The sequence below is a fragment of the Cherax quadricarinatus genome, chromosome 18 (genome assembly GCF_038502225.1).
Source record: "Cherax quadricarinatus isolate ZL_2023a chromosome 18, ASM3850222v1, whole genome shotgun sequence".
NCBI lineage: Eukaryota > Metazoa > Arthropoda > Malacostraca > Decapoda > Parastacidae > Cherax > Cherax quadricarinatus.
This window is the reverse complement of record NC_091309.1, coordinates 4,624,122-4,638,894: the sequence shown is the minus strand read 5'-3', so window position 1 is coordinate 4,638,894 and position 14,773 is coordinate 4,624,122. Positions and strand designations below refer to the sequence as shown.

General features: G+C 46.3%; 1 protein-coding gene and 1 long non-coding RNA gene across 3 annotated transcripts in view; one reads left to right on the top strand and one right to left on the bottom strand.

Moving 5' to 3' along the window:
- LOC128689536 (receptor-type tyrosine-protein phosphatase kappa-like) overlaps positions 1-14,773 on the top strand; it is a 169,723-nt gene that overhangs the window by 140,301 nt on the left and 14,649 nt on the right. For both annotated transcript variants that reach the window (XM_070086110.1, XM_070086109.1), the window contains exons 32-33: positions 7,249-7,336; positions 7,824-7,900. In XM_070086110.1, the coding sequence (XP_069942211.1) occupies positions 7,249-7,336; positions 7,824-7,900 (165 nt within the window). The remainder of the gene's footprint in view (positions 1-7,248; positions 7,337-7,823; positions 7,901-14,773) is intronic.
- LOC138852853 (uncharacterized) overlaps positions 1-14,773 on the bottom strand; it is a 37,966-nt gene that overhangs the window by 19,044 nt on the left and 4,149 nt on the right. The window lies entirely within an intron of this gene.

The following is a 14,773-nucleotide window of genomic DNA, read 5'->3' as shown; positions in this document are numbered from 1 at the left end:
GCTCCAACGGCGGGTCATTATCTAAGACCCGCGTCAGGAAACACTTGTATTATTATTATAATCAAAAAGAAGCGCTAAGCCACAAGGGCTATACAGCGCTGCAGGGTAGGGAAGGAAGCGAGGGTATTGGATGGCAGAAGGGAGGAGGGATGATCAGCAAGTTACAGAAAACAGCGGGGTAGGGGATAGTACGGGGGTAGAGGGTAGCAAGAGATTGAAGTAGAAAGGGCTGAAGGTATCAGAATTTGTGAAGTAAGTCAGTTGTTGTCAAAAAGTCAATGAGAGAGTCCGGATGAAAGGTGGGTCCATCAGCGAGAAGGGAAGGTAAAGAGAGAGCAGCGGAGCGAAGACGACGACAGAGGTAAATTCTGCGTGCTCGTTGATAAAGTGGGCAGTCCAACAGAATGTGGCTGACTGATAATGGAGCTTGGCAATTCTCACAGAGAGGAGCAAGACGCCTCTCCATGAGATATCCATGAGTAAGACGAGTATGGCCAATGCGAAGACGGGAGAGAGTGGTCTCCCAACCTCGACACTGGTGATAAGAAGATGGCCAGTAACCTATACTCGGTTTAATAGATTGAAGTTTGTTGCCGAGCATAGTAGACCAACGTTGTTGCCAACGGGTGTGAAGGTGGGAAGATATTGCAGCAAAATAGTCCGTAAATGGAATACCTCTATAAGAAACTGGTAGGTCATGTACTGCTGACCGCCCAGCAGTGTCTGCCTGTTCATTGCCCTGTACGTCAACATGACCAGGGACCCAACAAAAAACAATATCTTTATGCTTGGTAAAGATGCGGCGTAGCCAAAGTTGGATACGGAGGACTAAGGGGTGAGGTGTATCAAATTTTCGTATAGCCTGTAAAGCACTAAGGGAGTCTGAGACAACCACAAATGATGACACAGGCATAGATGCAATATGGATAAATGCTGTAAGGATGGCATATAATTCAGCAGTAAAAATACTAGCCGAAGATAGTAAATGCCCTTGTACGACGCTGTCCGGAAACACGGCCGCGAATCCTACACCGTCAGAAGACTTAGAGCCATCTGTGTACACAGCAATGGCATGAGAATGAGAGTGAAAGTGGTCAAGAAAAAGAGAGCGGGAAGCGACCGTAGACAGTTGGGCTTTCGAGCAAGGGAGGGAGAAAGAACAGACTCGAACAGCTGGAACTTCCCAGGGGGGTAGGGAAAAGTGAGATGCTACATGTACATAGAAAGGTGGTAGTTGAAGAGAAGACAAGAGCGAATGAAGGCGAAGAGAGAAGGGACGGAGTAAACAGGGGCGGCGAACAAATAAAGAATGTCTACTAATATCAGTGACCATTCTATAAATGGAAGGATTGCGGAGATCATGAGAGCGTACATAGTAGCGCAGGCAATGGGCATCACGGCGATCGGATAAGGATGGAACATTCGCTTCTGCATAGAGGCTCTCGACAGGGGAAGAGCGAAAAGCACCAAGGCATAAACGTAATCCTTGGTGATGAATGGGGTTAAGGCTAGAGAGAGTAGCAGGAGATGCCGCTGAATAGATCTGGTCACCATAATCAAGTTTCGATGAAATAAGGGTGGAATGTAGGCGAAGGAGGGTTCGACGATCAGCTCCCCATGAAAGATGAGCAAGGGTTTTAAGAAGGTTCAGCCGGCTGTGACAAGTTGCCTTCAGAGAGGTAATGTGAGGTTTCCAGGATAACCTACGATCAAAGAGGAGGCCCAGAAACTTGACTGTATCACGTTCAGGGATACGGGAGCCATAGAGGTACAAAGGATGATCAGAGATGACAGAGCGTCTAGTGAAAGTAATTTGGTGGGTTTTAGTGCTGGAAAATTTAAACCCACGTGTGGTGGCCCAATTGGAAACACGGTCGACTGCATGTTGGAGAGAAACTGTAATGAGGTGACAGTCAGCGCCTGCACAGGCAATAGCGAAGTCATCAACATAGAGTGATGACCAAATATTTGATGGAAGACTAGAGGCCAAATCATTAATAGCAAGGAGAAAAAGTGTTGTGCTCAGAACACATACCTGGGGGACACCTTCAGCTTGGATAAAGTCCGGGGAGAGCACATTATTAACCTGAACATGGAAATGCCTGTCAGTTAAAAAGTTCTTAAGGAAGGATGGTAGATTGCCTCGAAGGCCTAAGGAGTGGGCTTGGGCTAAAATATTATACCTCCAAGTTGTGTCATATGCCTTCTCAAGGTCAAAAAATATGGCAATAACTGAGTGGTTATTCGCAAAGGCATTACGAACATACGTATCCAAGCGTAGTAAGGGGTCTATGGTAGAACGTCCCTTACGAAAGCCATATGGACGAGTGGAGAGACTGTTGTGTGTCTCTAAATACCACACTAAACGTCTATTTACTAGGCGTTCCATTACTTTGCAAACTGCACTGGTAAGAGCAATGGGACGATAGTGGGAGGTTTCATGTCCCGTAGTGCCTGGTTTGCGGAAAGGGAGAACAATGGCGGATTTCCACAGCTGTGGAAGAACTCCTTGTGACCAAATAAGATTGTAAAGGCGTAATAGGACTGCAAGGGCTGACTGATGTAAATGTTGTAGCATACGAATATGAATGTCGTCGGGCCCAGCTGCCGATGATGGACAAGCTGAGAGTGTTGCCTCCAGTTCTTGAAGTGTAAAAGGCACATTATACTGTTCTTCTCTGAGAGAAGAAAAGTCCAAGGGTGCTAACTCTCTGGCAGACTTTGAGGAAAGAAATGAGGGGCATAGATGGAGTCCCTGAGAAATACGGACCAGATGATTGCCAATTTCATTGGCAACATCTAGTGGGTTTGCTATATCAACACCGGCAACCCGCAGAACAGGAGCCGGGTCAGGAGAATATTTACCACTCAGTTTTCGTATTTTTTCCAGACTGCACTCATAGAGGAAGCAGAGGTGATGGTGGAGACATAATCTCGCCAGCAAGTGCATTTAGCGTCACGGATGACACGGCGAGCGATCACACGCTTCTGTTTAAAATCAAGGAGTCTCTCTGTGGTTCTATTGTACCGGTACCTGCCCCATGCAGCGCGTTTCAAACGTACTGCACGAGCACAAGCAGGAGACCACCAAGGCACGCATTTCTGAGAATGCCTGCCCGAAGTTTGGGGTATAGAATGAGAAGCTGTGGTGAAAACGGAGGACGAGAAGAGGTGTAAAAGCTCATCGATGGAGGACGAAGAAGGAACCTCTTTAAAAACAGTTAGGTGTGAGTAAAGGTTCCAATTTGCCCGATTAAATTGCCAGCGTGGGATGCGAAGAGGTGGCGAATATGAAGAGGAAGTAAGAATGATTGGGAAATGATCACTGTCATGTAAGTCCGGGAGAACAGACCAAGTGAAGTCTAATGCGGCGGAGGAAGAGCAGACTGAGAGATCGATGCAAGAGAGAGTATGAGTCCGAGGATCAAAATGGGTGTGAGTAAATGTATTTAAAACATGGAGGGGGTGGGTGGCAAGAAAAGCCTCTAACTGAATTCCACGGGAATCACAGTGAGACCCCCCCAGAGGAAATGGTGGGCATTAAAATCACCAAGTAACAAAATCGGTGGTGGTAATGACGAAACAAGAAAGGCAATATCCGGAATAGATAATGCCCGAGGAGAGAGATATAAAAAACAGAGCGTATACCACCTATGTAAGTGGATACGGGCTGCTGTGTAATGCAGCGAAGTATGAACAAATAGCTGATGGTACGGAATATCAGTGCGTAGAAGAAGGGCACTTTCATTAAAGGTCCCATCAGGAAAAGGATCTGAAGAATACAATAAATTATAGCCTGAGATGGGAGAAATAACAGCAGAGTGTAATTTTGGTTCCTGTAAGCAAACACCAACAGGGGCAAACTGGGAGAGTAACATCTGAAGCTCACCCCGATTACCCCTGAGGCCGCGTATATTCCACTGTAAATAGGCCATGATTGGCAATGATAAAGATACTTGAAATCCGCAGGTAAGGGTTCCTACGGACTAGAGGGGTTAGAAAAGTCCACATGCGGAGACAGTGGAAAACGTTCAAGCAACGAAGGAACGGTGCGCTGTGAAGAAAGGAGTTGCGCAGATGGAGCAGAGGAGAGAGAAAGAGCGGAAGGTGGATCAGTGTCCATTGATGGTTTGGTCTCTGCAATATATTCAGAGATTGCTTCAAGTGTTTCGGAATTCAGAGACGTCGTATGGGAGACAATATTGGAAATGGTAGGGGGAGGATGAGTAAAGATTGGAACTGTATTGGACTGTACCAAGGTAGGGGGGGCGAAAGGGTGGAGGGAACTGGAGAAGCATGGCAGGGGACAGAAGAGGCAGGAACCTGGGAGGTGGCAGAAGAGGAAGAAACTTGGGAGGGAACAGGGGAGGAAGGTACAGTACGAGGAGGAGGGTGAACCTCTACACTTGTAACTGAGCCAGTGAGAGGGGGAGAACCAGGGACAGAGACAGGGAGGGTAAAATGAGGAGGTGGAAGATGGGTAGGAGGTGTTAACGGACCTTTTTTTGACTTTTGAGAAGTAGAGGGACGATTGGGAGGAGGTGTCGTACGAGGTCTCGTCGATACTGAGGCTTGTGAGAGAGAACACGAAGAAGCGAGATCAGACTGAGGCATTGAAGTAGGGACGTCTGAGCCGAGGACAGCAAAAGGATTAGATACAGGAGTGACTATGGGAGAGGTAACCACAGAGGTGGGTGTAGAAGATGGGATACCAGAAGTGGGGGGACGTTTTGAAACACGGGAATAAGAAACACGTGGGAGTCTCCCTTGGAGGCGGAGATGAGAAACTGCCATGGCATAAGGGAGACCTTCTGTCTCTTTGAGGTAACGGATTTCCCGCTCGTTTAAATAGACTTGACAACGGCGAGAGTACGAAGGGTGAGCCTCATGACAGTTAAGGCAAGAGGGAGATTGATTGCAAGACGTATTAGAATGGTCATCGGCACCACAGACTGGGCATTCGGCGATAGATCTGCAATATTTCGCTGGATGGCCAAATCTCCAGCAATTTCTACACTGTGGTGTAGGGATCACCTTTCGAACTTGTAACCGATGTCCTGCTATATAAACTGAGGATGGGAGTTCTCGGCTGTCAAAAGTTAAACGAGCCACATTGCTAGGGTATCGTCTCCGCCCGTGGGCAGGAAGAACGTAAGTGTCTACCTTGAGGATTGGGAGATCTTGGAGTTCCAGCTGTTCAAGAATGTCAGTGCCACATGTCTGGAAATTTTGTTGAACTATGGTATGGGGCAGAATGACGGTACCACTACAAGAATTGAGGGAATGATGTTTTTCAAGAGTGACAGGAACAGTATCAATATGGGAAAGACGAGAGAGCTCATGAGCCTGGGTAGCATTCTGTATGGTAATGATGCGCGTACCACTCTTAAGAGCATGAAAAGAAATATCTTTACCAACATGGCGTAGGAGTGCCTTGCCAATACTGTGGTCAGAAAGATAGGCAGTAGAGGAAGTCGGTCGTAAAGTGAAGAATTTAGTCCATTGTTCAGTCTGAAACTGAGCGTGGAAAGGTAGTGAAGGACGTGTCGATCGTTTCTGAGAAGAACGAGAAGGTGGAGAAGTATCATCAGCAGGTAATTGTCGTTGGCGTTTAGGCGTGGGACCAGAGTTGGTCCGACGTGGAACGGGTCGGCGATTTGAAAATTGCCGCACCATAGAGGGAGAGGCCGGAAGCATAGTCAGAGGAGAGCGAAGGTCCGATAAATTGAAGGAGTCAGTCGAGGCCTCAGTACCTGAAGCGGGTGAGGAAACAGCACCGGCAATAGGTACAGAGGCATGAGGAGTGTCTGAAGAGTGGTCCAAAGACGAGGCGGGGTCAGAACGGGGTGCGGTATCAAGAAGGGGCCCGGGGGTAGTAGGTTCATGGACTAGGGCTGCCATGGTTAGGTTACTTCTTTCTTTTTGTTTTTAAGAAAAAAAAAGAAAGAAGAAAAGAAAATAAAAATAAAAAAAAGAATAAAAAAAGGGGGGACCGGGAAGGGATAGTTCCTAGGAGGAATGAAAGGGCCAAAAATCTCCCTCCGCGCCCAAGAGGACCTCAGCACCGCAAGTAGCACAGATGCAGCATGGAACCCGTGCCATACCCTACCCATCATGCTAGTAAACTAACAATCCGGGATAGCAACCTCACATCTGCCGAGCTACCTCGGTGGACAAAAGAGAGGGCGGCCGGATATCCGCCACAAAGCATACCTCCTTCGGCCACCACCCCCGGAATCCGAAAGGTGGCTTCCAGAGATACACCCGTCGCCCGAAAGACACCCAAAGCTACTCCGGGATACCGGAGAGGGATCGGGACATCCCCAGGCGATCCAGATTCCACGGCAAACTATGCCACCGCCAAGAACCTCAACGGAATGGGATGGACCCCGGTATCCTTTCCCCTACCTAGGAACTAGCGCGCCTGTGGGAGAAATCCCAAAGGCCAAAAAGAGGAAGGGCAAAAGGGAGGGGAGGGGAGGAGGAGGGGGAAAGGAAAAAGGGAAGGATGGGATAGGGGAGGGGAGATTGGGGGGTAATTAGGTTCGGTCTGAGGAAGACCGACAGGTCTAATTCCTCAGACCAAGAGCCTCTTCACCACGCCAAGGAGCCCCCCTTGAAGAGGGAAACACTTGTAGTTTCCTGAAAAACCTTACCTAACCTAGACCTACATGTGTGACAATATGAAATTGTTATAATTATAGCCATAATTTTTAAAAGGGTGGACAGGTTAGCCAGCGGAAGGCCTCAGTCAGATGACCAGAAGCTCCAGCTGTGGGTCATCATATGATTAAGATCTGCGTCATTAAACAATTGTACTGTTTCCTGACAAACTTTACCTAACCTAGCCTACATTACAAGCGTAGATGACATGCAGAAAGTGAAAGCTGCTGGTGTGAATGATGTATTAACCGGTATTCATTATTATAAGTTACCAAGGATTTTGAGCTTTACAAGTAAAATTGGCACTTGATTGCTAAAAACACCTAGAAATTAGTGACCAAAACATATTGTACTGTTCAGTTTTTATTTCAGACAAAATTCAAATGTTGGTCTAATGTAAATTTGAGAAAAATATTGTGTATACATACATGTATATTACTTGTTCATTGAGGATAGTACTATATGCACTCAAGTTTTATGTAACTTGCCTTGGTACTATATGCACTCAAGTTTTATGAAACATGCCTTGAACATAATTTATTATTCATTCTTTTAAGTTTACATTTTTTATTGTATTAATTACAGTCTATACCATCAAATGTTGGCAAATCCATGTCTGATGGAGAACGTCCAGAAAACAAGAAAAAGAATCGCTATCGCAATAACCTTCCTTGTAAGTACACAAGACTGTTTAAAGGGTGGGGATAAAAAACAGTATGCAGAATGAAAATCACCAGACATAAAAATTAGAAAATGTTTTCTGATACTTATTATATAATTATAGGTTTAATATTTGTCACAAATTCTTTGGTTATGGTAGTCCAGGATTACTGTTTATCACATTTTTTTTTGTTTGTGATAGTTACAGGATTACTGTTTATCATAAATTTTTTGTTCATGGTAGTTACAGGTTTACTGTTTATCACAAATTCTTTGTTTATAGTAGTTACAGGTTTATTGTTTATCACAGATTCTTGGTTTATGGTAGTTACAGATTTACTGTTTGAAGGTTCTTTGTTTATGGTAGTTACAGGTTTACTGTCTATCACAAGTTCTTTGTTTATGGTAGTTACAGGTTTACTGTATAGTAGGTAGGTAAAAGATACTATATGAATGGAGCTTACGTTTACTGTTCCTATCTCACCATCACTTACTTTCAGATGATGATACCAGAGTAAAGCTCTCCATCATTAATGATGATCCGTTTTCAAATTACATCAATGCGAGCCACGTTTACGTAAGTGTTGCTTCTTGTGTCCGGTATTGCTAGTTATAATATCGATAAACTCTTGCTTTGAAATGTTACCTGGTATGTAACTTATTCATTGTATTGAATTAATTTTTAATGATGATCCGTTTTCAAATTACATCAATGCGAGCCACGTTTACGTAAGTGTTGCTTCTTGTGTCCGGTATTGCTAGTTATAATATCGATAAACTCTTGCTTTGAAATGTTACCTGGTATGTAACTTATTCATTGTATTGAATTAATTTTTATTCATAAAGATTTTTCATAACTTTCATTATTATGATTGTGATGATACATTATTTAGTACTTTTATATCTCGGTATGTGTGAGGAACTTGCAAATATGGAATTTACAGATAACCCCAACCTATTACTGTACTATAAGACTAGATTATTATTATTATAATCAAAAAGAAGCGTTAAGCCACAAGGACTATACAGCGCTGCAGGGCAGGAAGGAAGCGAGGGTATCAGGTGACAAAAGGGAGATGGATGAGTAATAGGTTACGGATAACAGCGGGGTAGTGGATGGTGAAAGGGTAAAGGGCAGCAAGAGACTGAACTAGAAAGGGCTGAGGGGAGTGCGAAAAGTATCATCAGAGTTTGTGGAGTAAATCAGTCGTTGTCAAGAAGTCAATGAGAGAGTCAGGATTAAAGGAGGGTCCATCAGCAAGAAGGGAAGGTAAAGAGAGAGTAGTAGAACGAAGACGACGTTGGAGGTAAATTCTGCGTGCTCGTTGATAGAGAGGGCAGTCTAACAGAATGTGGCTAATCGATACTGGAACTTGACACTGCTCACAGAGAGGAACAGGGTGCCTCTCCATGAGATACCCATGAGTAAGACGAGTGTGGCCAATGTGAAGGCGGGAGAGAGTGGTCTCTCAACCTCGGCACTGATGACAAGAAGACGGCCAGTAACCTATGCTCGGTTTAATAGAATGGAGTTTGTTACCGAGCAGAGTTGACCAACGTTGTTGCCAATGGGTGCGAAGGTGGGTAGCTATTGCAGCAAAATAGTCCAGAAATGGAACACCTCGATAGGAAATCGGTAGGTCATGTACTGCTGACCGCGCAGCAGTGTCTGCCTGTTCATTGCCCTGTACGTTGACATGACCAGGGACCCAACAAAAAACAATATCTTTATGTTTGGTAGAGATACGGCGTAGCCAAAGTTGGATACGGAGAACTAGGGGATGAGATGTATCAAATTTTCGTATAGCCTGTAGAGCACTAAGGGAGTCTGAGACTACTACAAATGATGACACAGGCATAGATGCGATACGAATAAGTGCTGCAAGAATGGCATACAGTTCAGCAGTAAAAATGCTAGCTGAAGATAGTAAATGCCCCCGCACGACGCTGTCCAGAAACACTGCTGCGAATCCGACGCCGTCTGAAGACTTAGAGCCATCTGTGTACACAGCGGTGGCATGAGAATGGGAGTGGAAGTGATCAAGAAAAAGAGAGCGGGAAGCCACCATAGGCAGTTGAGCTTTCGAGCAAGGGAGTGAGAAAGAACAGACCCGAACAGCTGGAACTTCCCAGGGGGGTAGGGAAAAGTGAGATGCTACATGAACATATAAAGGTGGTAACTGAAGGGAAGACAAGAGTGAATGTAGGCGAAGAGAAAAGGGACGGAGCAAACAGGGGCGGCGAACGAATAAAGAATGTCTACTAATATCGGTGACCATTCTATAAATGGAAGGATTGTGTAGATCGTGAGAGCGTACATAGTAGCGAAGGCAATGGGCATCATGGCGATCAGACAAGGATGGAACATTCGCTTCTGTATAGAGGCTCTCAACAGGGGAAGAGCGAAAAGCACCAAGGCACAAACGTAATCCTTGGTGATGGATAGAGTTAAGGCTAGAGAGAGTAGCAGGAGAGGCCGCGGAATAAATCTGGTCACCATAATCGAGTTTCGATAAAACGAGGGCTGAATGTAGGCGAAGCAGAGTTCGACGATCAGCTCCCCAGGAAAGATGAGCAAGGGTTTTAAGAAGGTTTAGCCGGCTGTGACAAGTTGCCTTCAGAGAGGTAATGTGAGGTTTCCAGGATAACCGACGGTCAAAGAGAAGGCCTAGAAACCTGACTGTATCACGTTCGGGGATACGGGAGCCATAGAGATACAAAGGATGATCGGAGATAACAGAGCGTCTAGTGAAAGTAATTTGGTGAGTTTTGGTACTTGAAAATTTAAACCCATGTGTGGTGGCCCAAGTGGAAACACGGTCGACCGCATGCTGGAGAGAAACTGCAATAAGATGACAGTCAGCACCTGCACAAGCAATAGAGAAGTCATCAACATAGAGTGATGACCAAATATTGGGTGGAAGAACAGAGGCCAAATCATTTATAGCAAGGAGAAAAAGTGTTGTGCTTAGAACACATCCCTGAGGGACACCTTCAGCTTGGACGAAGTCCGGGGAAAGAACATTATTGACTCGAACACGGAAATGTCTGTCAGTTAAAAAGTTCTTAAGGAGGGATGGTAGATTGCCTCGGAGGCCTAAGGAATGGGCCTGGGCCAAAATATTATACCTCCAAGTTGTGTCATATGCCTTCTCAAGGTCAAAAAATATGGCAATAACTGAGTGATTATTCGCAAAGGCATTACGAACATACGTATCCAAGCGTAGTAAGGGGTCTATGGTAGAACGACCCTTACGAAAGCCATATTGACTAGCGGAGAGACTGTTGTGTGTCTCTAAATACCACATTAAACGTCGATTTACGAGACGTTCCATCACTTTGCAAACTGCACTAGTAAGAGAGATGGGGCGATAGTGGGAGGCATCATGTCCTGTAGTACCCGGTTTGCGGAAAGGGAGAACAATGGCAGATTTCCACAGCTGGGGAAGAACTCCTTGTGCCCAAATAAAATTGAAGAGGTGTAAGAGGACTACAAGGGCTGACCGATGTAAATGTTGTAACATACGAATATGAATGTCGTCAGGCCCAGCTGCCGATGATTGGCAAGCTGAGAGCGTTGCCTCCAGTTCTTGAAGTGTAAAAGGCACATTATACTGTTCTTCTCTGAGAGAAGAAAAGTCCAAGGGTACTAACTCTCTGGCAGACTTTGAGGAAAGAAACGAGGGGCATAGATGGAGCCCTCGGGAAATACGGACCAGATGAGTGCCAAGTTCAATGGCAACGTCGAGAGGGTTTGCTACATCAACACCAGCGACCCGTAGAACAGGAGCCGGGTCAGGAGAGTATTTATCACTCAATTTCCTCACTTTTTTCCAGACTGCACTCATAGAAGAAGCAGAGGTGATGGTGGAAACATAGTCTCACCAACAAGTGTGTTTAGCTTCACGGATGACACGGCGAGCGATCGCACGCTTCTGCTTAAAATCAAGAAGTCTCTCAGCGGTTCTACTGTACCGGTACCTGCCCCATGCAGCACGTTTCAAACGTACTGCACGAGCACAAGCAGGAGACCACCAAGGCACGCACTTCTGAGAATGCCTGCCTGAGGTTTGGGGTATAGAATGAGAAGCTGTGGTATAAACTGACGTCGAGAAGATGTGTAGGAGCTCATCAATGGAGGATGAAGGAACCTCACTAAAAGCAGTGAGGTGTGAGTAAAGATCCCAATTTGCCCGATCAAATTGCCAGCGAGGGCTACGGAAAGGTGGTGAATAGGAAGGAGAAGTAAGAATGATCAGAAAATGATTGCTGTCATGTAAGTCTGGTAGAACAGACCAGGTGAAGTCTAGTGCAGTGGAGGAAGAGCAGACTGATAGATCGATGCAAGAGAGTATGAGTACGAGGATCAAAATGGGTGGGAGTACCCGTATTTAAAACATGGAGGGGGTGAGAGGCGAGAAAAGCCTCCAACTGGATGCCACGTGAGTCACAATGAGACCCGCCTAGAGGAAATGGAGGGCATTAAAATCACCAAGTAACAGAAGTGGTGGTGGTAAGGATGAAACAAGAAAGGCAAAGTCTGGGATAGAAAATGCCCGAGAAGGAGAGAGATATAAAGAACATATTGTAAACCACTTATTCAAGTGGATATGGGCTGCAGTGTAATGCAGCGAGGTATGGACATATAGTTGACAGTACGGAATATCATTGCGTAGAAGAAGGGCACTTTCATTAAAGGTCCCATCTGAGAAAGGATCCGAAGAATACAATAAATTATAGCCTGAGATAGGTTGGAAAACAGCCGAGTGTAATTTTGGTTCTTGTAAGCAAGCACCAACAGGGAAAACCTGGAAAGCAACATCTGAAGCTCACCCCGATTACCCCTGAGGCCGCGGATATTCCACTGTAAATAGGCCATGATTGGTGATTAAGAAAATACCAGGAATCTGTAGGTAAAGGCACCTACGGACTAGAGGGGTTAGAAAAGTCAACGTGTGGTGGCATTGGAAGACGTTCAAGTAGCGAAGGAACGGAGCGTTGCGAAGAATGGGGTTGTAAAGATGGAGGAGAGGGAAGAGAAGGAACAGGAAGTGAATCTGTGTCCATTGAAGGTTTAGTCTCTGCAATATATTCTGAAATGGCTTCAAGTGTTTCTGAATTCAAAGATGTATGGGAGACCATATTGGAGATAGAAGGAGGAGGGTGAGTAAAGATTGGGACAGTAATGGACTGTACCAAAGTAGAGGGGGAGGGAAGAGTGTAAGGGACTGGAGATGAAGTGTGGGGGGGGACAGAAGAGGCAGAAACCTGGGAGGTGGCAGAAGAGGGAGAAACTTGGGAGGGGACGGGGGTGGAAGGCATAGTACGAGGAGGAGGATGAATCTCCACACTTGTAATAGAGCCAGAGAGAGGGGAAGAACTAGGTACAGAGACTGGAAAGGTAAAGTGTGGAGGTGGAAGAAGGGAAGGAAGGGACAAAGAAGATTTGAGCAATGTGGATTTTTTGGACTTCTGAGTAGAGGGGCGATTGGTATTAGGTGTCGTACAAGGTCTTGTCGATACTGGGGCTTGTGAGGAAGGACGCGAAGATGTGAGAACAGACTGAGTTGTAGTCGGGACATCAGAGCCAAGGACAGCAAAAGGATTAGATGCCGTAGTGGCTATGGGAGGGGTAATAACAGAGGAGGCTGCAGAAGATGGGACCCCAGAAGTGGGGGGATGTTTGGAAACACGAGAATAAGAAACGTCTCCCTTGGAGGCGGAGATTAGTAACTGCCATAGCATAAGGGGGACCTTCTGCCTCTTTGAGGCAACGGATTTCACGTTCATTTAAGTAGACCTGACAACGGCAGGAGTACGAAGGGTGAGCTTCATTACAATTAAGGCAAGATGGAGGTTGACTGCAAGATGTATTAGAATGGCCGTCGGCACCACAGACTGGGCATTCGGCCATAGATCTGCAATATTTCGCTGGGTGACCAAAACGCCAGCAATTTCTACATTGTTGCGGTGTAGGTATCACCTTTCGAACTTGTAACCGATGTCCCGCGTCCTGCGACATATACAGAGGACGGGAGTTCTCGGCTGTCAAAAGTTAAACGAGCCACATTGCAAGGGTAACGTCTCCGCCCCCGGGCAGGAAGGACATAAGTGTCTACTTTGAGGATTGGGAGATCCTGGAGTTCCAGCTGTTCAAAAATGTCATTGCCACATGACTGGAAATTCTGTTGGACTATGGTATGGGGCAGAATGACAGTACCACTACAAGAATTGAGAGAAAGATGTTTTTCAATAGTGATAGGAGTAGTATTGATATTCGAAAGGAGAGAAAGATCATGAGCTTGGGTAGCATTCTGGACAGTGACGATGCGCATACCGCTCTTGAGAGCATGAAATGAAATATCTCTACCAACATGACGCAGGAGCGCTTTGCCAATACTATGGTCAGAAAGGTAGGCAGAAGAAGAAGTCAGTCTTAAAGTAAAGAATTTAGTCCATTGTGTGGTCCGAAACTGAGCGTGGAGAGGGTGCTTGATGTGTCGGTCTTTTCCGAGTAGAATGGGAAGGTAACGAAGGAGCATCATCAGGAGATTGACGTTGGCGTTTAGGAGTAGGACCGGAGTTGGTCCGGCGTGAAATGGGCGGGCGATTCGAAAATTGCCATACCGTAGAGGGAGAAGCCGGAAGCATAGTCAAAGGAGAGCGGAGTTCAGACAAATCGAAGGAGTCAGTCGAAGCCCCAGTACCTGAAGCGGGTGAGGAAACAGCACCAGCAAGAGGTACAGGGGCATCAGGAGTGTCCGAAGAGTGGTCTAAACACAAGGCAGGGTCAGAATGGGGTGCGGTATCAAGAAGGGGCCCGGGGGTAGTGGGTTCATGGACTAGGGCTGCCATGGTTAGGTTACTCCTTTGCTTTTTGTTTTTAAGAAAAAAAAAGAAAGAAGAAAAGAAAATAAAAATAAAAAAAAGAATAAAAAAAGGGGGGAGCGGGGAGGAATAGTTCCCAGGAGGAATGAAAGGGCCGGAAATCTCCCTCCGCGCCCAAGAGGACCTCAGCACCGCTAGTAGCGCAGATGCAGCATGGAACCCGTGCCATACCCTACCCTTCATGCCAGTAAACCAGCAATCCGGGATAGCAACCTCACATCTGCCGAGCTACCTCGGTGGACAAAAGAGAGGGCAGCCGGATATCCGCCACAAAGCATACCTCCTTCGGCCACCACCCCCGGAATCCGAAAGGTGGCTTCCAGAGATACACCCGTCGCCCGAAAGACACCCAAAGCTACTCCGGGATACCGGAGAGGGATCGGGACATCCCCAGGCAATCCAGATTCCACGGCAAACTACGCCACCGCCAAGAACCTCAACGGAATGGGATGGACCCCGGTGTCCTTTCCCCTACCTAGGAACTAGCGTGCCTGTGGGAGAAATCCCAAAGGCCAAAAAGAGGAAGGGCAAAAGGGAGGGGTGGGGAGGAGGAGGAGGAATG